At 40.2% G+C, this 15,275-nt stretch overlaps 1 protein-coding gene across 1 annotated transcript; it reads left to right on the forward strand.

Moving 5' to 3' along the window:
• Window positions 1-1,083: 1,083 nt before the first annotated feature.
• xbp1 (X-box binding protein 1) lies at window positions 1,084-4,334 on the forward strand. Its single transcript, XM_062417335.1, is given in 6 exon segments — window positions 1,084-1,454; window positions 1,998-2,094; window positions 2,465-2,581; window positions 2,685-2,741; window positions 2,744-2,851; window positions 2,999-4,334. Coding segments are annotated over 6 exon segments (1,191 nt in total). The 5' UTR covers window positions 1,084-1,218; the 3' UTR covers window positions 3,575-4,334.
• The last annotated feature ends 10,941 nt before the right edge of the window (window positions 4,335-15,275 follow it).

Consider the following 15,275-nt stretch of genomic DNA (forward strand, 5'->3'; position numbering starts at 1 on the left):
CGAAACCCCCCCTTAAAAAAGGACTATTCCATTGAATAGTAATAATGCCATCTGAATAAGAATTTCCCTGTCATTAGAGTGTCTTTATCAAACTGTTGCCACTTCTGATTGGCAGAAAAAAGAAAAAAAAACAACAACTATAAAGAATCATTGAACAGACAATTAACTTTTGTACTCATTCAACAGTCTTTTACAGGAAATAGGAAATTTCAATTTCAAGGAAAGCCATTAGAGTGGTTGAGCTTGTATTATTTGCTTGATTAGATTCCTTCAAATAAAAGAATGAGGAAACTGTACTGTACAAGATAAAGAGCAAGGAGCACAAAATATCCTACAGAGGCCAAACAACAGTAACACTGAACCTTTTACCTTAGGTTAAAAAAACTCATTCTCTAAGGGCAAATTATTTCCTTTACATCAGCTGACTTTAAATTTTCAGTGTGACCTTTGCCCCTTTAACCAGCATAAAGCTCATGCTTTGCTGCTGTTTGTTGTAGAGGTTGTAAATGCCATGCCATACTACATGTACGGTGTTTACTATGCTGGGGTCCAGGAAACTCCAAATCAGTGTCATAACTTCACGATCAATACAGTGAAAGCTTATTGTTTATTGATGTGAGCTGAGACCACTGTGTACGAGAGAGAGAGAGAGAGAGAGAGAGAGAGAGAGAGAGAGAGAGAGAGAGAGAGAGAGAGAGAGAGAGAGAGAGAGAGAGAGAGAGAGAGAGAGAAGTAAAATCTGATGCAACTATCGGGAAACAGTGATCTGTACTGAAATTCCTGTTTATTACATCAAGAAAAGTCAAACCAAGGGGAAAGGGGTGCTTTCAGAATAAATCATAATAAGATTTCTAAATGGACGTATTGTTGCCTTGAAACAGAAATTGACACCAGCCCTTTTTCAACGCGAAATAACACTTATTTATAAGGAACCTAGGGTAATTGTACTACAAGCAGAATGAAACTTCAAATGCAAATTACATCATCCCGAGTACCAATCACAGGCAGTGTAGCGAATGCGTCAGAGGAGCCCGGAGCCTATCAGGTGTCACCACGATAGTAGAAAAAGATCGCAGGCGCAGCCGCTCTCGGTCAACAGTTGAGAAATATCATCAGCCGGGTGAGCAGTGAAGCCACAAGGTTTCCACTGAATTGTTAAGGATACCCGGTGTTTTTCTGATTTTTTATTTTTACACCGCACCAGGAGGATATTCCAACATGGTGGTGGTATCAGCAGGGACCGGAGGAGCACACAAAGTGCTCCTGATATCCGGGAAGCAGACCGGCTCCTCCAACGGCTCCCAGCCAGGCTTCAACCGGCCCATCTCCGTTGTTTTGCCGTCAGTGTCCAGCCCGGCGTCGTCGGATTCAGAATCCAACTCGTCTGCGGGGCCGCCGATACGAAAAAGACAAAGGCTCACACACTTGAGTCCAGAGGAGAAAGCACTGCGCAGGTTAGTTTATTTATTTATTTATTTATTTTTGAAAATACCCCTTACTTCATATCATATCTGGGTGTAAAGACTCACTGGTGTAACGACAAGGACACACCCAATAATATATTGATCCTGTTGTAGAAACAATGTACAACTGATCTGACGTTTATAAACCAAAGCACCCGAAAAATAGTCCCCGATGTTGCATCAGCTAACATAATAAGTAGGTTAATGAATCTGTTTTTAAATACCCCCCCCCCCTCTCTCCTCACATGCTGTAGTTGTATTGCTTAATCGTCGCTGTTGTATCAGTTCAGACTTTGAGCTAGCTTGTCAAACTGCAATCTAAGTGATTTGGCTGCGGCCGGACCCGCCCGGCTCTGCTGCTACAGTCAGAGCAGGACACTGATATCCTGGTATGCCTGCGTGGCAGCAACATGGCCGGTGATTGCGCAGTAACACAGTGAATTCAAGTCATGTCAGGGGGGCTTAGTCAGCATCTTGCAACCAATGTCTAAATTCCTCTCTTTTTCTCTCCCTTCCCCTCTTTTTTTTTTCCAGGAAACTCAAGAACAGAGTTGCAGCTCAGACAGCCAGAGATAGAAAAAAGGCCAAGATGGGAGAGTTGGAACAGCAAGTCCTAGAGTTGGAGCTGGAGGTAAATGTTTGTGTAGCCAGGCTTGTACAACCCTCATCTCAGTTTCATCACGTCTCCACATCACAAAAATATCTTTTTAAACTGAAACACAACCAATAAATACATTTTCATACTTGTAATTGTGCCTTTTTTGGCATCATAATGGCTTTATACAGCTATAATCAATTTAACCTCACTATATTTTCATTAGCTGCCTCTTTCTAAATCTTGTTCTCAGTCTTGACAGTAAAAACATTTTAATACTGCTTGGTGCGGTTTCATTTCTAGTTTCTCTTTAATTCTGCCGAGACACTTCACGCATCACTTCCCAGTAAAAGGTTTCAAGTACAAACATCTGTTCTCTTTTTTTTCTTTTTTTTCCTGTTCGCAGAATCAGAAACTTCACATTGAAAACAGGCTACTTCGGGAGAAGACATGTGGCCTACTGACAGAAAATGAGGAACTGAGACAGAGACTTGGGTTGGACACCCTTGACTCAAAAGAGAAGGTAAGATTGTGATGTAGACTGTAGAAGGGAAGCAGATTGGTAACTGTCTTTTGTTGAGTGGCGTAACCATCATCAACACCCCCTTTCCATCTTTTTGTTTCAGGTTCAGGTAATGTTGTCCACCGGGAACGACGCAGGTTTGGGGATCGGGTCTTCTGAGTCCGCAGCACTCAGGCTACGTGTGCCTCCGCAGCAGGTGCAGGCCCAGCAGTTCCTAAATCTGAAGACTTCTCAATGGATACAGATAGTCCTGACAGTACAGACAATGAGGTAAGTCTCTGACAAAGATTTCTTTTCATGGAAACATGTGCCTTAAGATTTAAATCCCATTACTAAGAAAGCTCTGTAATAACACTCGAGTCGGGTCATGGGTTATGAGGCTAATCCCCCATTTTCTCTGTTCTCTCCCCCCTCTAGTCTGATTTGCTCCTGGGCATTCTGGACATCCTTGACCCAGAGCTGTTCCTCAAGTCTTGTGAACAGGAGTGCGAGGAGCCGCAGGTGCTGCTGGTCGGAGGGGGGGACCCAGTACCTACCACCACACCTGAGACTCTGGGGGCCCCATCAGTTAAGCTGGAGGCCCTTAATGAACTGATCCACTTTGACCACATCTACACCAAGCCCGTGGAGGAGGTGATTGACGGGCAGTGTAACGACTTGGAGAGCGGCGAAGAAGAGAAGATTGAAGAGGCTGCCTTCCCCATTGCCGAGGTGGTGGTCGAGGAGGAGACAGTCTGCATCAAAGACGAACCAGAAGAAGTGGTCATCCCCGACTGTAACGGTCACAGTCAGGTGGATGACATTTTCTCTGATTCCACCTCCACTGCACTCAGCGGCCTGGATAAGGAAGTCTGCTTGGCGGACACATACAGTGACTCTGGATACGAAGGGTCCCCTTCCCCTTTCAGTGACATGTCCTCTCCCCTGTGCACTGAGAGCTCCTGGGAAGACATGTTCACAAGTGAACTCTTCCCCCAACTTATCAGTGTCTGAATCCAACCCTGTAGTCCAATAGGTTATAATATATACATATAAGAGCTAATGTGTAGTGTTCGGTACCTACAGATAAGGACACAACGCTTCATTATAACGTAGAACATTGGTTCTCAGAGTGGGATCTGGGGACCCCAGGAGACCTTGAGGGGATTCTGGGGGTCCCCAGCAAAAAGGGGAATAATTTATTTTCACTGTAATTCCATCCATGAATAACATAATGACAGAATATATGACTATTTTGGTCATGGGTTTCATACTCTGTGTAATTTAACTAAAAACAAATCTTATCAAATGAGGAATCCTGGGACAAAAATCTCATCAAATTGGGGTCGGTGGTTTAATTTGTCAGTTTAGGAGTTCCTGATGTGAAAAAATTTAACACCACAGACCCTGCTCATCTATAGGCTAAAGTTAAGCACAATCTCCTTTTTATTACAGCAGGTCTGTACCACTTGTGATGCATTCACTTTGCATGAACTTGTGGGAGATGAGATTCAGCTTATTTAGCCATCAGTTAATTACTCCAGAGGATTTAAGATTGCTTTCAAATCTTTCACTCGCTGTTCTAATTGAAATGTGGGTGGATTCAGTATTTCTGTAAATTTAAGGGGACAGGGACCGATCATTTAAATATGGCATTTTATTTATTTGTATTCTGCTTTGGAGTCACTGTATGTACGCATGTATAAAGCTTTCTTCTTTGTTTTGCCGCTCTCCATGTAGTCTAATTACTGCATTAAAAAAATTTTGCATTGCATATTGTCTCTTTGTTTTAGTCATTGCACGGTACTTGGAAAGGGAGAAATGGACAATCTTAAGACTTTACAAGGCACAAAGATTCAAGAGATATTCATGATATTTTCAGGAGCTCTTAATCCTTTGTTTAAATATGAAATATCACATAAGATTATATACACTGAATATGTAGGTGTAAGCTAGACCTTTTGTTCGTTTCAAGGAAGAGATAATGCAGGACATGGTCATCTAAAGAGGGGGGGGGGGGGGGGGGGTAGATATTTATTCTAACAGCTTGTATTATCACACAGACTAAATCACATCACCAGTGGAATCAGTCCCCCCCCAGTTTTATTTATGCTAACGATGGTTAATTAGATTGTTGAATGTTTACTGTTCTCACAGTTAAAGATGAAGGGTCAACGGTTAGGGTATTAGGGGTATTTTCCCAAAACAGGTTTATCCGGTTAGTTATCTTAAACCGTCCTATGTTGTTTCACAGATCAACCAGAGTAAAGGGTTGCTTTTCCACAATGATCTGTCCAACTTTCCAGTTCTCCTTTGAGAAATACTTTCCTGCATGTGCAAACAGAGTGTTTATATTCCCTATCTCTCGTGTGCCAGCACAACCTCACATTTCCAGGAAGGAGGCCTGCTTGTGTTACGTAACACTTCTAATGTAACTGGGAGTTTCCTGAGGGTCTAACCTGAGACAGTTTTAGTCTTTACTTCCCAGCAGAAATGGGTCAGTGGAAGTATTGTTGGTATTTTGGCCCAGCGTGAAGAGAATAGGCAGGGGAGGGAACACACCTTTCCCCTTAGGACTTTATTCTTTACACATTTTGGCTGATGAGACAGTTGCCCCTTTAAAGCTCCCCAGGCTGTGCATAGCATAACCTACCCATTGAACAAGAGGTCCCAGAGCCCCTTTTATTGTTTGAGCTGATTAGATCAGGTTTTCAGGTGCAACTGATCTCAACTCTGCAGGGCCTTGCTGCCTGTGTCTGCTAGCTTTGTTAGCTCCCTGATTACAAAGCTTTGTACTGGTGATGTCCTCCATTATATCTCACAGCAGCTACTCTAGTTTTGGAGTAGTTGTTACATCACAGCAAATTACCTAGAAGAGCTTGGAAGGAAACAAGAAGAATTGTCAGCTCAGCTATTTCATTGTCTTTTGACCTTCATTTTATATTCTGTGGTACGTTGAAAGGAACCGCAGCCGCCTTTGACGTAGCTTCGCTTTTGCTTCTCCCCGAAAGAGTGTGGTGAGAAATAATTTTACCATTTCCTGTCTCGTAGGCGCATACCACAGTAAAGACTTACATCAGCTCACTACAGGTGCTCAGCTGAAACTGAAAAGGACAGCAGCTGTGCAGGTCTTTCCATGTTCAGGCTGAGGATTCTTGGTTTATTTAAGGATTCCAGGCTAATTTCAGTTTCTAGTCCGTGAATGTGTGTGCTACTTACTGCTACTTTTCATTCTTTTTAACCAATTGGTTAAGTGAAGTATGTGCAGATGTTTTGATTAGAAAAGAATGATATATGATGAGGGATGTCTGCACCTGTTGCAGTTATCTGCATTATTTATTAAACTATGTCCTTTTACTTCTTTCATGTTTTTCCTTCAAGTAAATTCCTGCTAATCCAAGTTTCCAGTAACAGCAGAATAGAGGTTTCTGGCACAACTTCAACTATTTCCAAGGTGCACGGAGAAGGGAAAGAAAGTCTAAAAAAGTCCAAGCTCCAGCAATACTTTTAGTATAGAGCAACTTTGTTAAACCAGTGCTTTTCGGCTTGCGGCCTTCATCAGGGTTAACCAAGTTTCCTGCCAAAATTCTCATCCAATGCTGACATAAGGCACATTTTTCATGATAAAGGGATGTTTTTAGTTCCCCAAAATATTTCCTTTCACCTGTTTGCTTTCAGCTTTCCTAAACAGTCAACAGAAAGAATAGAAAAATCCACTTTACAAATGTTGGTGTTAGATAATAATTCTAATACTACTAATTCAATGATGTACTATGAAATGTGTCATATATGAATAAATCACATATCTGCTGACATTTCGTGAGAGAGCCGTCCCTACTTACAACCTCATCAAACCGGTTTCTGTTTTGTTTAGTGTTGTGTACAGTAAAAAAATGTTATGTGTAACCTATTTGCATATAAGCTGGAATGCACAGTGTGTCCTGAATATTGTCCTGAAATATGGTTGTTCAGGGTTTTTTGTTTGATTATCTGCAAGTGCTGGTTAGTAGGGGACACTGGGGACAGTTGCAACACTTTTTACATTACTCTCAGTTACTCAGAGACTATTTGGACTAGGCCCACCAAACCTTTACATATTAAACTTACACATGTCTGCTAAGGTTACATATAACATATCAATCACAATATTGATTTGAATAGAAAAATTCAGATGTTGCAACTGAACCCGTGTTGGAACTGTGGACAGTGTTGCAACTGTCCCCAGTTGCAACACGGAACACGGATGGTTGCAACATATTAAAACACATTAAATTGAACTAATTAATTATTATTTATTTAGTAATATTCATCATAGGCCTACCTTGTGTTTGCAGATGTTGCTGAAGCTATTAAAACTCAATATTTCAGTGTGAGACAAGAAGAATGGAATAATTTGCTTGGTCCTCTGAGAATACTTTTTTGCTGGTCCAGTACCCTGCAAGCGGTATCTTATTTGATGTCCCGCTTGCAAGTCTCTCTTTTTTTGTGGAACCTGAATAATGTGGTGTGGCATATGTCAAAGGCCTTGGCTACTGCCCTGACTGATTTGCCCTCATCTCTTACAATATGTGAGGCTCGTTCCAAAATATTGAGGGGAACCCCTCTGTTAGTGACTCTCTTCCTCACTCTTGGCATACTGAAAACAAACAGAATACAATTTCTACTTTTAGATGATTTATTCACTATAGGAAAACAAATAAATTGACTTTTCTCCTGTTTTCACAGGAAAATGTATGTGGCTAGTTTGTCCCATAGCACAACAGATAGAACAATAATTTTTCATTTTTGCTTAACTAGATATTTGGAGAATTATTTTGTTTATCAATAGCATTAGTCTCTCATTGTCTTATAATTGCCAGTTCTGTTCATCATGAGCAAAGACACAATAAAATACATGAATTGTGCCTATTTTGAACTTAAAATCTTCACAAATACTGTTTTGTAATCTGTTTTGATATGACTAGCCAACTTAGCATGCAACTGTTGCAACTGTCCCCATGGTATCAGTCATGACAAAACATCATGTGCTAGCTAGCCACACTGACATTGACACATGCTAACCATGTCACTGAATAGTCAACAAAACAATGATTCAAACTAGGTAAGTTTGGATTCACTCATACAAAAGGTCAGGACAATATGACAAAAATACAGCTCATGAAAAAAGCTACTTTCATGCCTCCAAAACAACTTTTCTTGATAAAAGCAGGACCAGATGCTCAATATGGCCTCTTTCTTCTTGGTGGGCAGAGGTTCTAACTGAGCATGTGCAGTGTGAGTGTCATCACTCTAGCATGCTTCTGATTGGAGAAATAAGACTTGCTGTCCTCAGTCTCCCCTATCTTCAGTATGCTTTGTTTTTTTTGTTTTTGTTTTGTGAGAACGGGGCCTAAATCATCTGTCCTAACCTTAACCGTAACCCAATATTTGTGTTAAATGGTAGAAGCTGTTGTTTAGGCATTACACGTTCAGGTACATTTTTTATTGATTATTGTTGCCTAAGACTTGATCTTAATATCCAAGTCAGTGTGCTCCTCTAACGTGATGCCAACCTTGTTCTGCAAGTCAAAGTCCAGGCTTAAATTAGAGCCAGATTCGTCGTGCTAATATGACACTCTCGTCACTATGCACGGATTTGGATAAACGTTACTGCAGGTCTTGAGTTACTACACTCAGCAGTATTATAAAGAGGATTGCTAAACCTACACTGACAGCTGCCACTTCAATGTAAATACAGCTTTTACAGTTGGAACATTCAAGCTCTTGCTCTCAGACTTGTGGTTAACTGTGTGTTTAAAATGTAGTTTTAAACTAAGAGAAATTAGGGCCAATCAGCTCTGACAGGATAACAAAAACCCTTTAAAGTGTTGAATTAGCTTGCCTTGGCTTTTACGACTTAGATTCTAAGGCAGAAGTGAGCAAAAAAAACAAAAGGAAAAAACCCCCATAGGACCAGCTGATCAAACACGATTTAAAGGCAAAGTGAGTCAGGTGTAAAACAAACAAGAGGTCAAGGCAGTGAAAAGAACATAACGTGGCTCATGTGATGTGTAATAGTAATGGAGTTGGCGGGTGGGGGGTGAGCTGGGGTCACACTCTGCAGTCTGCAGAGCCTAGGGGGCTATGTGAGTTCAGTCACCTGACCCAGATGAGGAATGAAAATCGCTAAACGACCCCCTTTGGCCCTCTTTATTAAAAGGCTAATCACGAGCTACGGAGTGGGAGTGGAAGGGGGGTATGGCCTTGGTATTTAGGGCACTTTATGAATGAGTCAACTGGGTAAAAATGAGTCATTGCCAACAAACAACATCTGTCCATCTCTGCTCATGGATGTGGAGGAAAATGATTCACCAGCTTGTTTAAAATGCAAACTACTGCACTTAATTGTCAGTTCCCGAAAAAATGAAAAGCCTGTTAATCCTGTCTTCTCACTTTGAAAGGTGTGTTCCTGCGTCTAATTTTGTCAGGCTTGTTTTTCTGGATTTTAGTCGGTTAAAACATTCCAAATGATCATTCAACACGTAATAAATCATTTTTAGAATAAAAGGCGTCAATCATCAGTCTTTTATCAGCACCCTATTGTTGGAACAACACAAACATGACAATCCCAAACCTCATCTGTCTTTTTTGTGTCCAGTCACTTGTTTCTTGGTTACATCACAACTTAAATGAGTGAAAAAAAAGAAGCAGGATATTATTGTTTGGTTGAACCACAGACGTATCATCAGTGACGCACACATACCTGCATTAACTCACACAGACGCACACCTCACTCTTGTGCTCAGTCAAGGTAGCTTACTCTCCAGCGGTGAGAGAGATCGTTATCCTCAGTTACCAGTGGCAACAGAGGACGGTCAGTCAAGTGTGTTAATGCATGTCTGATCCGCGGCTCTGAGCCAAAGCACACTGAGGGAACAGTATTGCTACTTATGGGAGTCAGATGTGCTCCTGAAAGTGAGGAACATACTGTTCTAATTACTGCTTTATGACTGTATTTACAGATCCCCTCCAGTCATGTTGGAAGACATTCACAATAATCTGCTTTGAATAATAATGTGTGACTGATATGTTTTTTTCCACAACAAGAGTTCAATTACGTACTATTACTCAATTACTATTACTTATTTTAACTTGCCTACTTCACTGGAGAGTCCATTCTCAGTGGATGTGCACTGGAGGTTTCACATTTTTACATTTCGCCTGTGAAAGCTGCATACTGGACCCGATAGGCTTCCAAACTGGCTGTGATATCAATAATCCTTCTTGTATGGTCACGTCTTAACATTTTAAGATTTATGTTGAACACAGAGAAGCTTTCATCATTCAGCAGATAAATGTAAAAACATGTTTCTAGTGTCAAACTCTGTACTTGGATTATTTTAAACAGTGAAGATCTAACATCCAAGTGAAGTAACAATAAGAAAGCACATTTTTGAGTAGACAGGGACTTTAAATATTTAGAAAACTAACATTTAATGCACTTAATTATTTAATTAAGTGTAATCTCAATTATTATTGAAAAGCAGCAAAAACTTTTTCCAAATCCATGCTTTCCTATGACATAGATAAATTATATGTCATGCCTCCAAAGTATGTTAACTGGTGATTAATCATAAAGCAACAAAAGTGATGACTACACATACTTCAAATCAATAAGGAAATAATCTCTCATCATAAAGAAACACGACATAACCTTTTGCTTTAAAAACAACATCAATAATATATTCTTTGAAACACAATCTGAGGTCAGCAACGAGGAAGCAAAGAGACGATGAGACATTTTGTACAATGAATGACAGCAGGCTAGCCAAGGCTTCCCGGAGTGATATTTAATAGGCACGAGCTAATGCAAGCTGCGGGTGGACTGGCGTCACACATTACACAAGGCTCCATTGCCATGGTTTCACTTCCTGTACATGTGGCAGGTCTGCAAGAAGCAGCCTGTCTGCTGGAAGAAAACATTAATCACTTGGATTCCTCCTACACAGCGTGGCAGATTCTCTCTTTGAAGCTTTCTCAAAGCCAGTAAACCCATGTTACAAAGATTCAGCGTGGATCAGGGAGATTTAAATGGCACATTATGAATATCTTTTGATATCATTTAAATGACTTCAGCTCACAACCTTGACACAAGTTTGCATTTTACTCATTTGGCAATCTAATTCAAATTCTGCGGTCCAAACTTCCTAAGATAGTTAACAACTTTTAGAGAGAGAGTTTCACTACAAACCAAAACTTTTGAATGGCTTTTCACTGTTCCTTCAAACCAGGCTCCTGAGGTTAAAGGCTCAAGCGTCAGCCTGTGTTTGCCTGCAATTACAAAGTCTGCTTGAACATGATCATAGAGCAGAGAGAGACAGGCCTGCACACACATACGCAAGTACAGTAATTCGTCTGTGGAATTTAATCTTTCATGTGTTTTCATCAGGACCACCTACTGATGTCTAACACAATAAACATCCCTTAGCTGTCACAGCTTGTACTATGTCTGTTGTAATATCGAACACTCCTGCAGTGACGAGGTGGAAGAGTCATAGATCAATAATGTTGCTGTAAGGTGAAAATGTTCAGCTTTTCAGCCACACACAAAATAAAAAAAACCCCAAACTTTCACATTACTTAAAGGGGACATTTCATGGTCAATATTTATATTTTCAGTCTCTACTTGAATATCTTTGCATGATTTACAGTTAAAAAAAACTCCTTATTTATCTTATACTGGCCCTTTATGCAGCCCCTCTGTCTGAAACTAGCCTTTTTAGCTCCTGTCTCTTCAAGGCCCCTTTCTCGATGAGCCCACTCTGTTGTGATTGGTTAGCCTCCAGAAGCTGCCCCTCGGCAAACGTCTGGCAGCTTGGGAGGCTATGTAAACAAACAGTAGTAGTTGGATTTTACTTCTTTTTCTTGTTCATTTCAGGAAATAGAAACTTCTCCAATACATCTGTACATGTTCAAATCCGACAACAAGACCAACCCGTGGAACAACCTTACCAATAACCTGATGTGATGACCATCTGATGTAATCATGAAGAGGAAATAGAGGTAACAGCCTAAATGCAGCATTTAGAGCAGGCTGAAGCCCTTCAGCTTTACATACATTCACCTCTAGTTTTGAAACTTATATTGTTTACACAAAATTTATAAACATAAGCAGTTTGTTCAGAGAATGTTCTTATAGACAGTCTTAGAGTTACAAGGCCTTCATGCCAACACCTAAAGGTACCCTTTTAGGAAGAGACTAAAGATGCCAGTGTTCCCTTATTATAAATGCTTATCAAAGAGCCAACAATTTATGTGACTTTCTGAAACTGACAATCCAACATTCACCAGGTGTGCAGAGGTGAGAAAGTCAGCAGGGTAGCAAGTTGTCTTTTTTCATTCGTTTCATAGCTGTTTCTGACACTTTTCATGTGAATAACAGAGTGCACCACTATGAATGCCCTCCAGGAGAGACTGTCTAAAAATGTGTGCTGTTATAACCATACCACGATTATCACTTCTCGCCCGTCTATATGAAGGGTGTTTTTTCACTCCTCTTTGAAGTGTGACAGCTCAGAATAGTTATAAACACTTCTGCCTTCCAGTGTAGTCAAACAGCACATTGAACAAACTAGTTGTCTAGAATAACGCAACCTGAAGCTGCTACAGCCATGCTGGAGGCTTTGTGAGGCTGTACACAGCAGTTCTTTGAGGTAAAGGCTAATGTCAGCATGCTAACATGCTCACACTGACAATGCTGACATGTTTGTATTTAGCAGGTATAATGTTTACCAAGTTCACCATATTAGCATGCTAACATTTACTAATTAAAGCGCAACTGAGGCTGATAGAAATATAATTAGTTTTACGGGTATTTATTCATAAACCATGAAGTAGTAGACCGCTTATAAAATGTAACCTGATGGTGCCGCTACTGAAGTCAGGGGTTCACCGATCATGCTGAGAAAGATCGAAAGAAGACTGACTAACAGACAGACATCATTGACATATAAAGAGAACTAGATAAAGGAAGAGTGCTGGGCTTTGAAACCAGTGTCATGTGACACTATCGTGCCCAAAAAGACTTTGTAAAATAGACGTCCTTAAATCAGCGGATATATTTTTTTGAGCATCCATCCCCTCGAAATGACTTGTCTCACTATCAAGATTTGATTCATTCTTCTCCAATCACATTGCTCAATGGGTGCATCGGGCCCACAGAGCATGCACAGTATGTTTTCAGGAAGTAGATTTTTTGGCATCATGCGCCACTGAGCAACTTTCACAGGGATGAACGGGGCCCCGCCTCTGATGCTGTATCAAGTTCTCTTTATACATCCGTGACTGACATCCTAGAACTGTGTTGCCCCTGCAGCTAAATATTTGTTAACAGATTTGGTAAGAGAATGTTTTAAGCCCATAGTCGACCATGTTATTGATCATAAACTCACCAAAATCTGAATTACAAAGTGTTCACTCAACAACATTCTTTTAGTCACAAAATGTAAACCTCTAAAAGTCAATGTAACTTCAACCACAGAAAGGACACTAACCCACAATGTTACTAAATTTACTCCCAAGAAAGACAATGTGATCAACACAAAACCCCAACATGGTCAAGGCCCCATAAAATCATGGTCAGAAGTAAAATATAATAGCCAGTGACAGCAGACAAGCACACTTTCACCACTATGCCCACAACAGGTGGTTTCCCTCAATGACCTCGGCTGTAAAAGTGCCATGTGTGTACTTTAAACTAAAGCTACACGGCTATTTTCGTCAGTGGTGAAGACAGCCTTTAGCCTAGCTTGTGTGACAAGCCGCATGATAAGTCACTTTGAACTTGATTTGGCTAAATGACATTTGTCACATTGACATAAAAGTTATATTGATGACTAATGCTTGTCTTGTTATTTGTGTAGAAAATTTGAGTGCAAGTTTGACTTTGAGAACAGCGTAGGTGCCCTCAACTGTTTGAGCAGTGATAAGAGAGTGTCTACATGTGCAAAGAGGCAGGTAAGGGGACTTTGTTTATCAGTAGGACAAAGGGCTCAGAAAAGGAACATGCAGGAGCAGGAAGACATAATAAAGGAACTGATAAGACCTTGTTATGTTGCCATTATAGGGTTTACATATGATATTCAGGCACTCTCCAATAATGCAAGAATAATTCAGTATTTCCAACATTGCCAGCAAGCAATAATGAGTTAGATGAACACAAGATTTCATGTAGTCATAACTGTTTGTATGAATATAGTTGTTTGAATATGTGATATTTCAAAATCACAACTCCAAAAAACAAGAGAGATGAATTTCGTAAAACTCAAGTTCATTAGTTTGAATTCAGTTTAACTCAATGTAACAATTTTGAGATCCAGCTTTTGGTTGCACAACTTTTCACTGCTATGCAAACACTTCTCTGTTCCTCCCATGCAGCCAAATTCACTTGCATAACTACACGAGCACGGAGTGGCTGCTGCTGGTAAACTGGAGAGTAAATATTGAATTTTCCTGTACTGTAGGCAGCTTGGTCGTTGTGCGTTTGATGTGATGTAGTGGAAAAAGGACACAGGGTTTTAGTGTGAGGACACCTACACGACATCACCCACATTTATACGTTGAAGCAGGAAACAGTGTGTTCTGTTGCTGTTAATCAAGCATATTTTCCGGTAGCTCTGACTGATTATACTCATTACATAAACTTTTGTGATAGGTGGCTAAAATTCTCTTAAAATGCAATTGTTAATTTCTAAAGTCACGTTGCTTTGTTCGATCTATTAATTTCATCTCCTACTACATGTAGGTTTTAGTTCCTATTTAATCCATTGTATTTTCTATTGCCTGTGCTTCTTAAATCCATATCTTCATTATGTTTTTCACAAGTACTGTTAAGATCCAAGAAACACAGGAGTTTGACTATTCTCTTCTCTTTCTATCTTAAAATTTTTCGTACTTTTACGACACTAAATCCAAAGGTGATCACATGAAGTGAATATGTCTCAGCTGCAACTGACTCAACTGCAACTAAACTTAGATATTTAGTATATAACGAGATTAACCACATTTCACAGCCACATGATTGTGTCACCAGCAGACCAGCAACGGCAGCTGTTGCAAGCTGTTGCAAAAATCACTCCATCCACCATGAAGAAGTAGTTACATATTTGGGAAATAAGCTTATTCAATTTCTTGCAGGGAGTTGGGACAAGATGATAAGTATTAATCTCATGTCTGCGTGTGAAATATGAAACTAAAGCCAAAAGCTTAGCTTAGCACAAAGTCTAGATGTCAGTGAAAACAGCTGGCTCAGCTCTGTCAAAAGGTTAAAAAAAAATCTGTTGACTGTCAAGAACAAAGTGATGAGACTCCAGGAAGTCACTGCATCCGACTGAGAAATAGTTGAGCAAATAATTAAAATTAGAGTCAGTTATTCTGGCGAAAGATAGTTCAATATACTTTTTGTCAAATTCAGCAAATATCTCCTCACTGCCTGCTAGTTGTCCATTCTGTATGAGCGCTGGGGGAAAAATCTTGGCTCTGTAAAAGGGAGCTGGCTTGCACCAGATGGTTTGTTACACAGAACTATCTGACAAGTCGTTCTTAGGAGCTGTTTTGAAAAGTAAAGATCACTTTCAAAAAATACATGGCATTTGATTGGATGAACCATCTGTCCATCATCGTCTATAAGAGTCTTACTTATCAAGGCAGCTGGATTCACAACACAACACACTTGAAG

This window comes from Scomber scombrus, chromosome 4 (genome assembly GCF_963691925.1).
Source record: "Scomber scombrus chromosome 4, fScoSco1.1, whole genome shotgun sequence".
NCBI classification, from domain to species: Eukaryota; Metazoa; Chordata; class Actinopteri; order Scombriformes; family Scombridae; genus Scomber; species Scomber scombrus.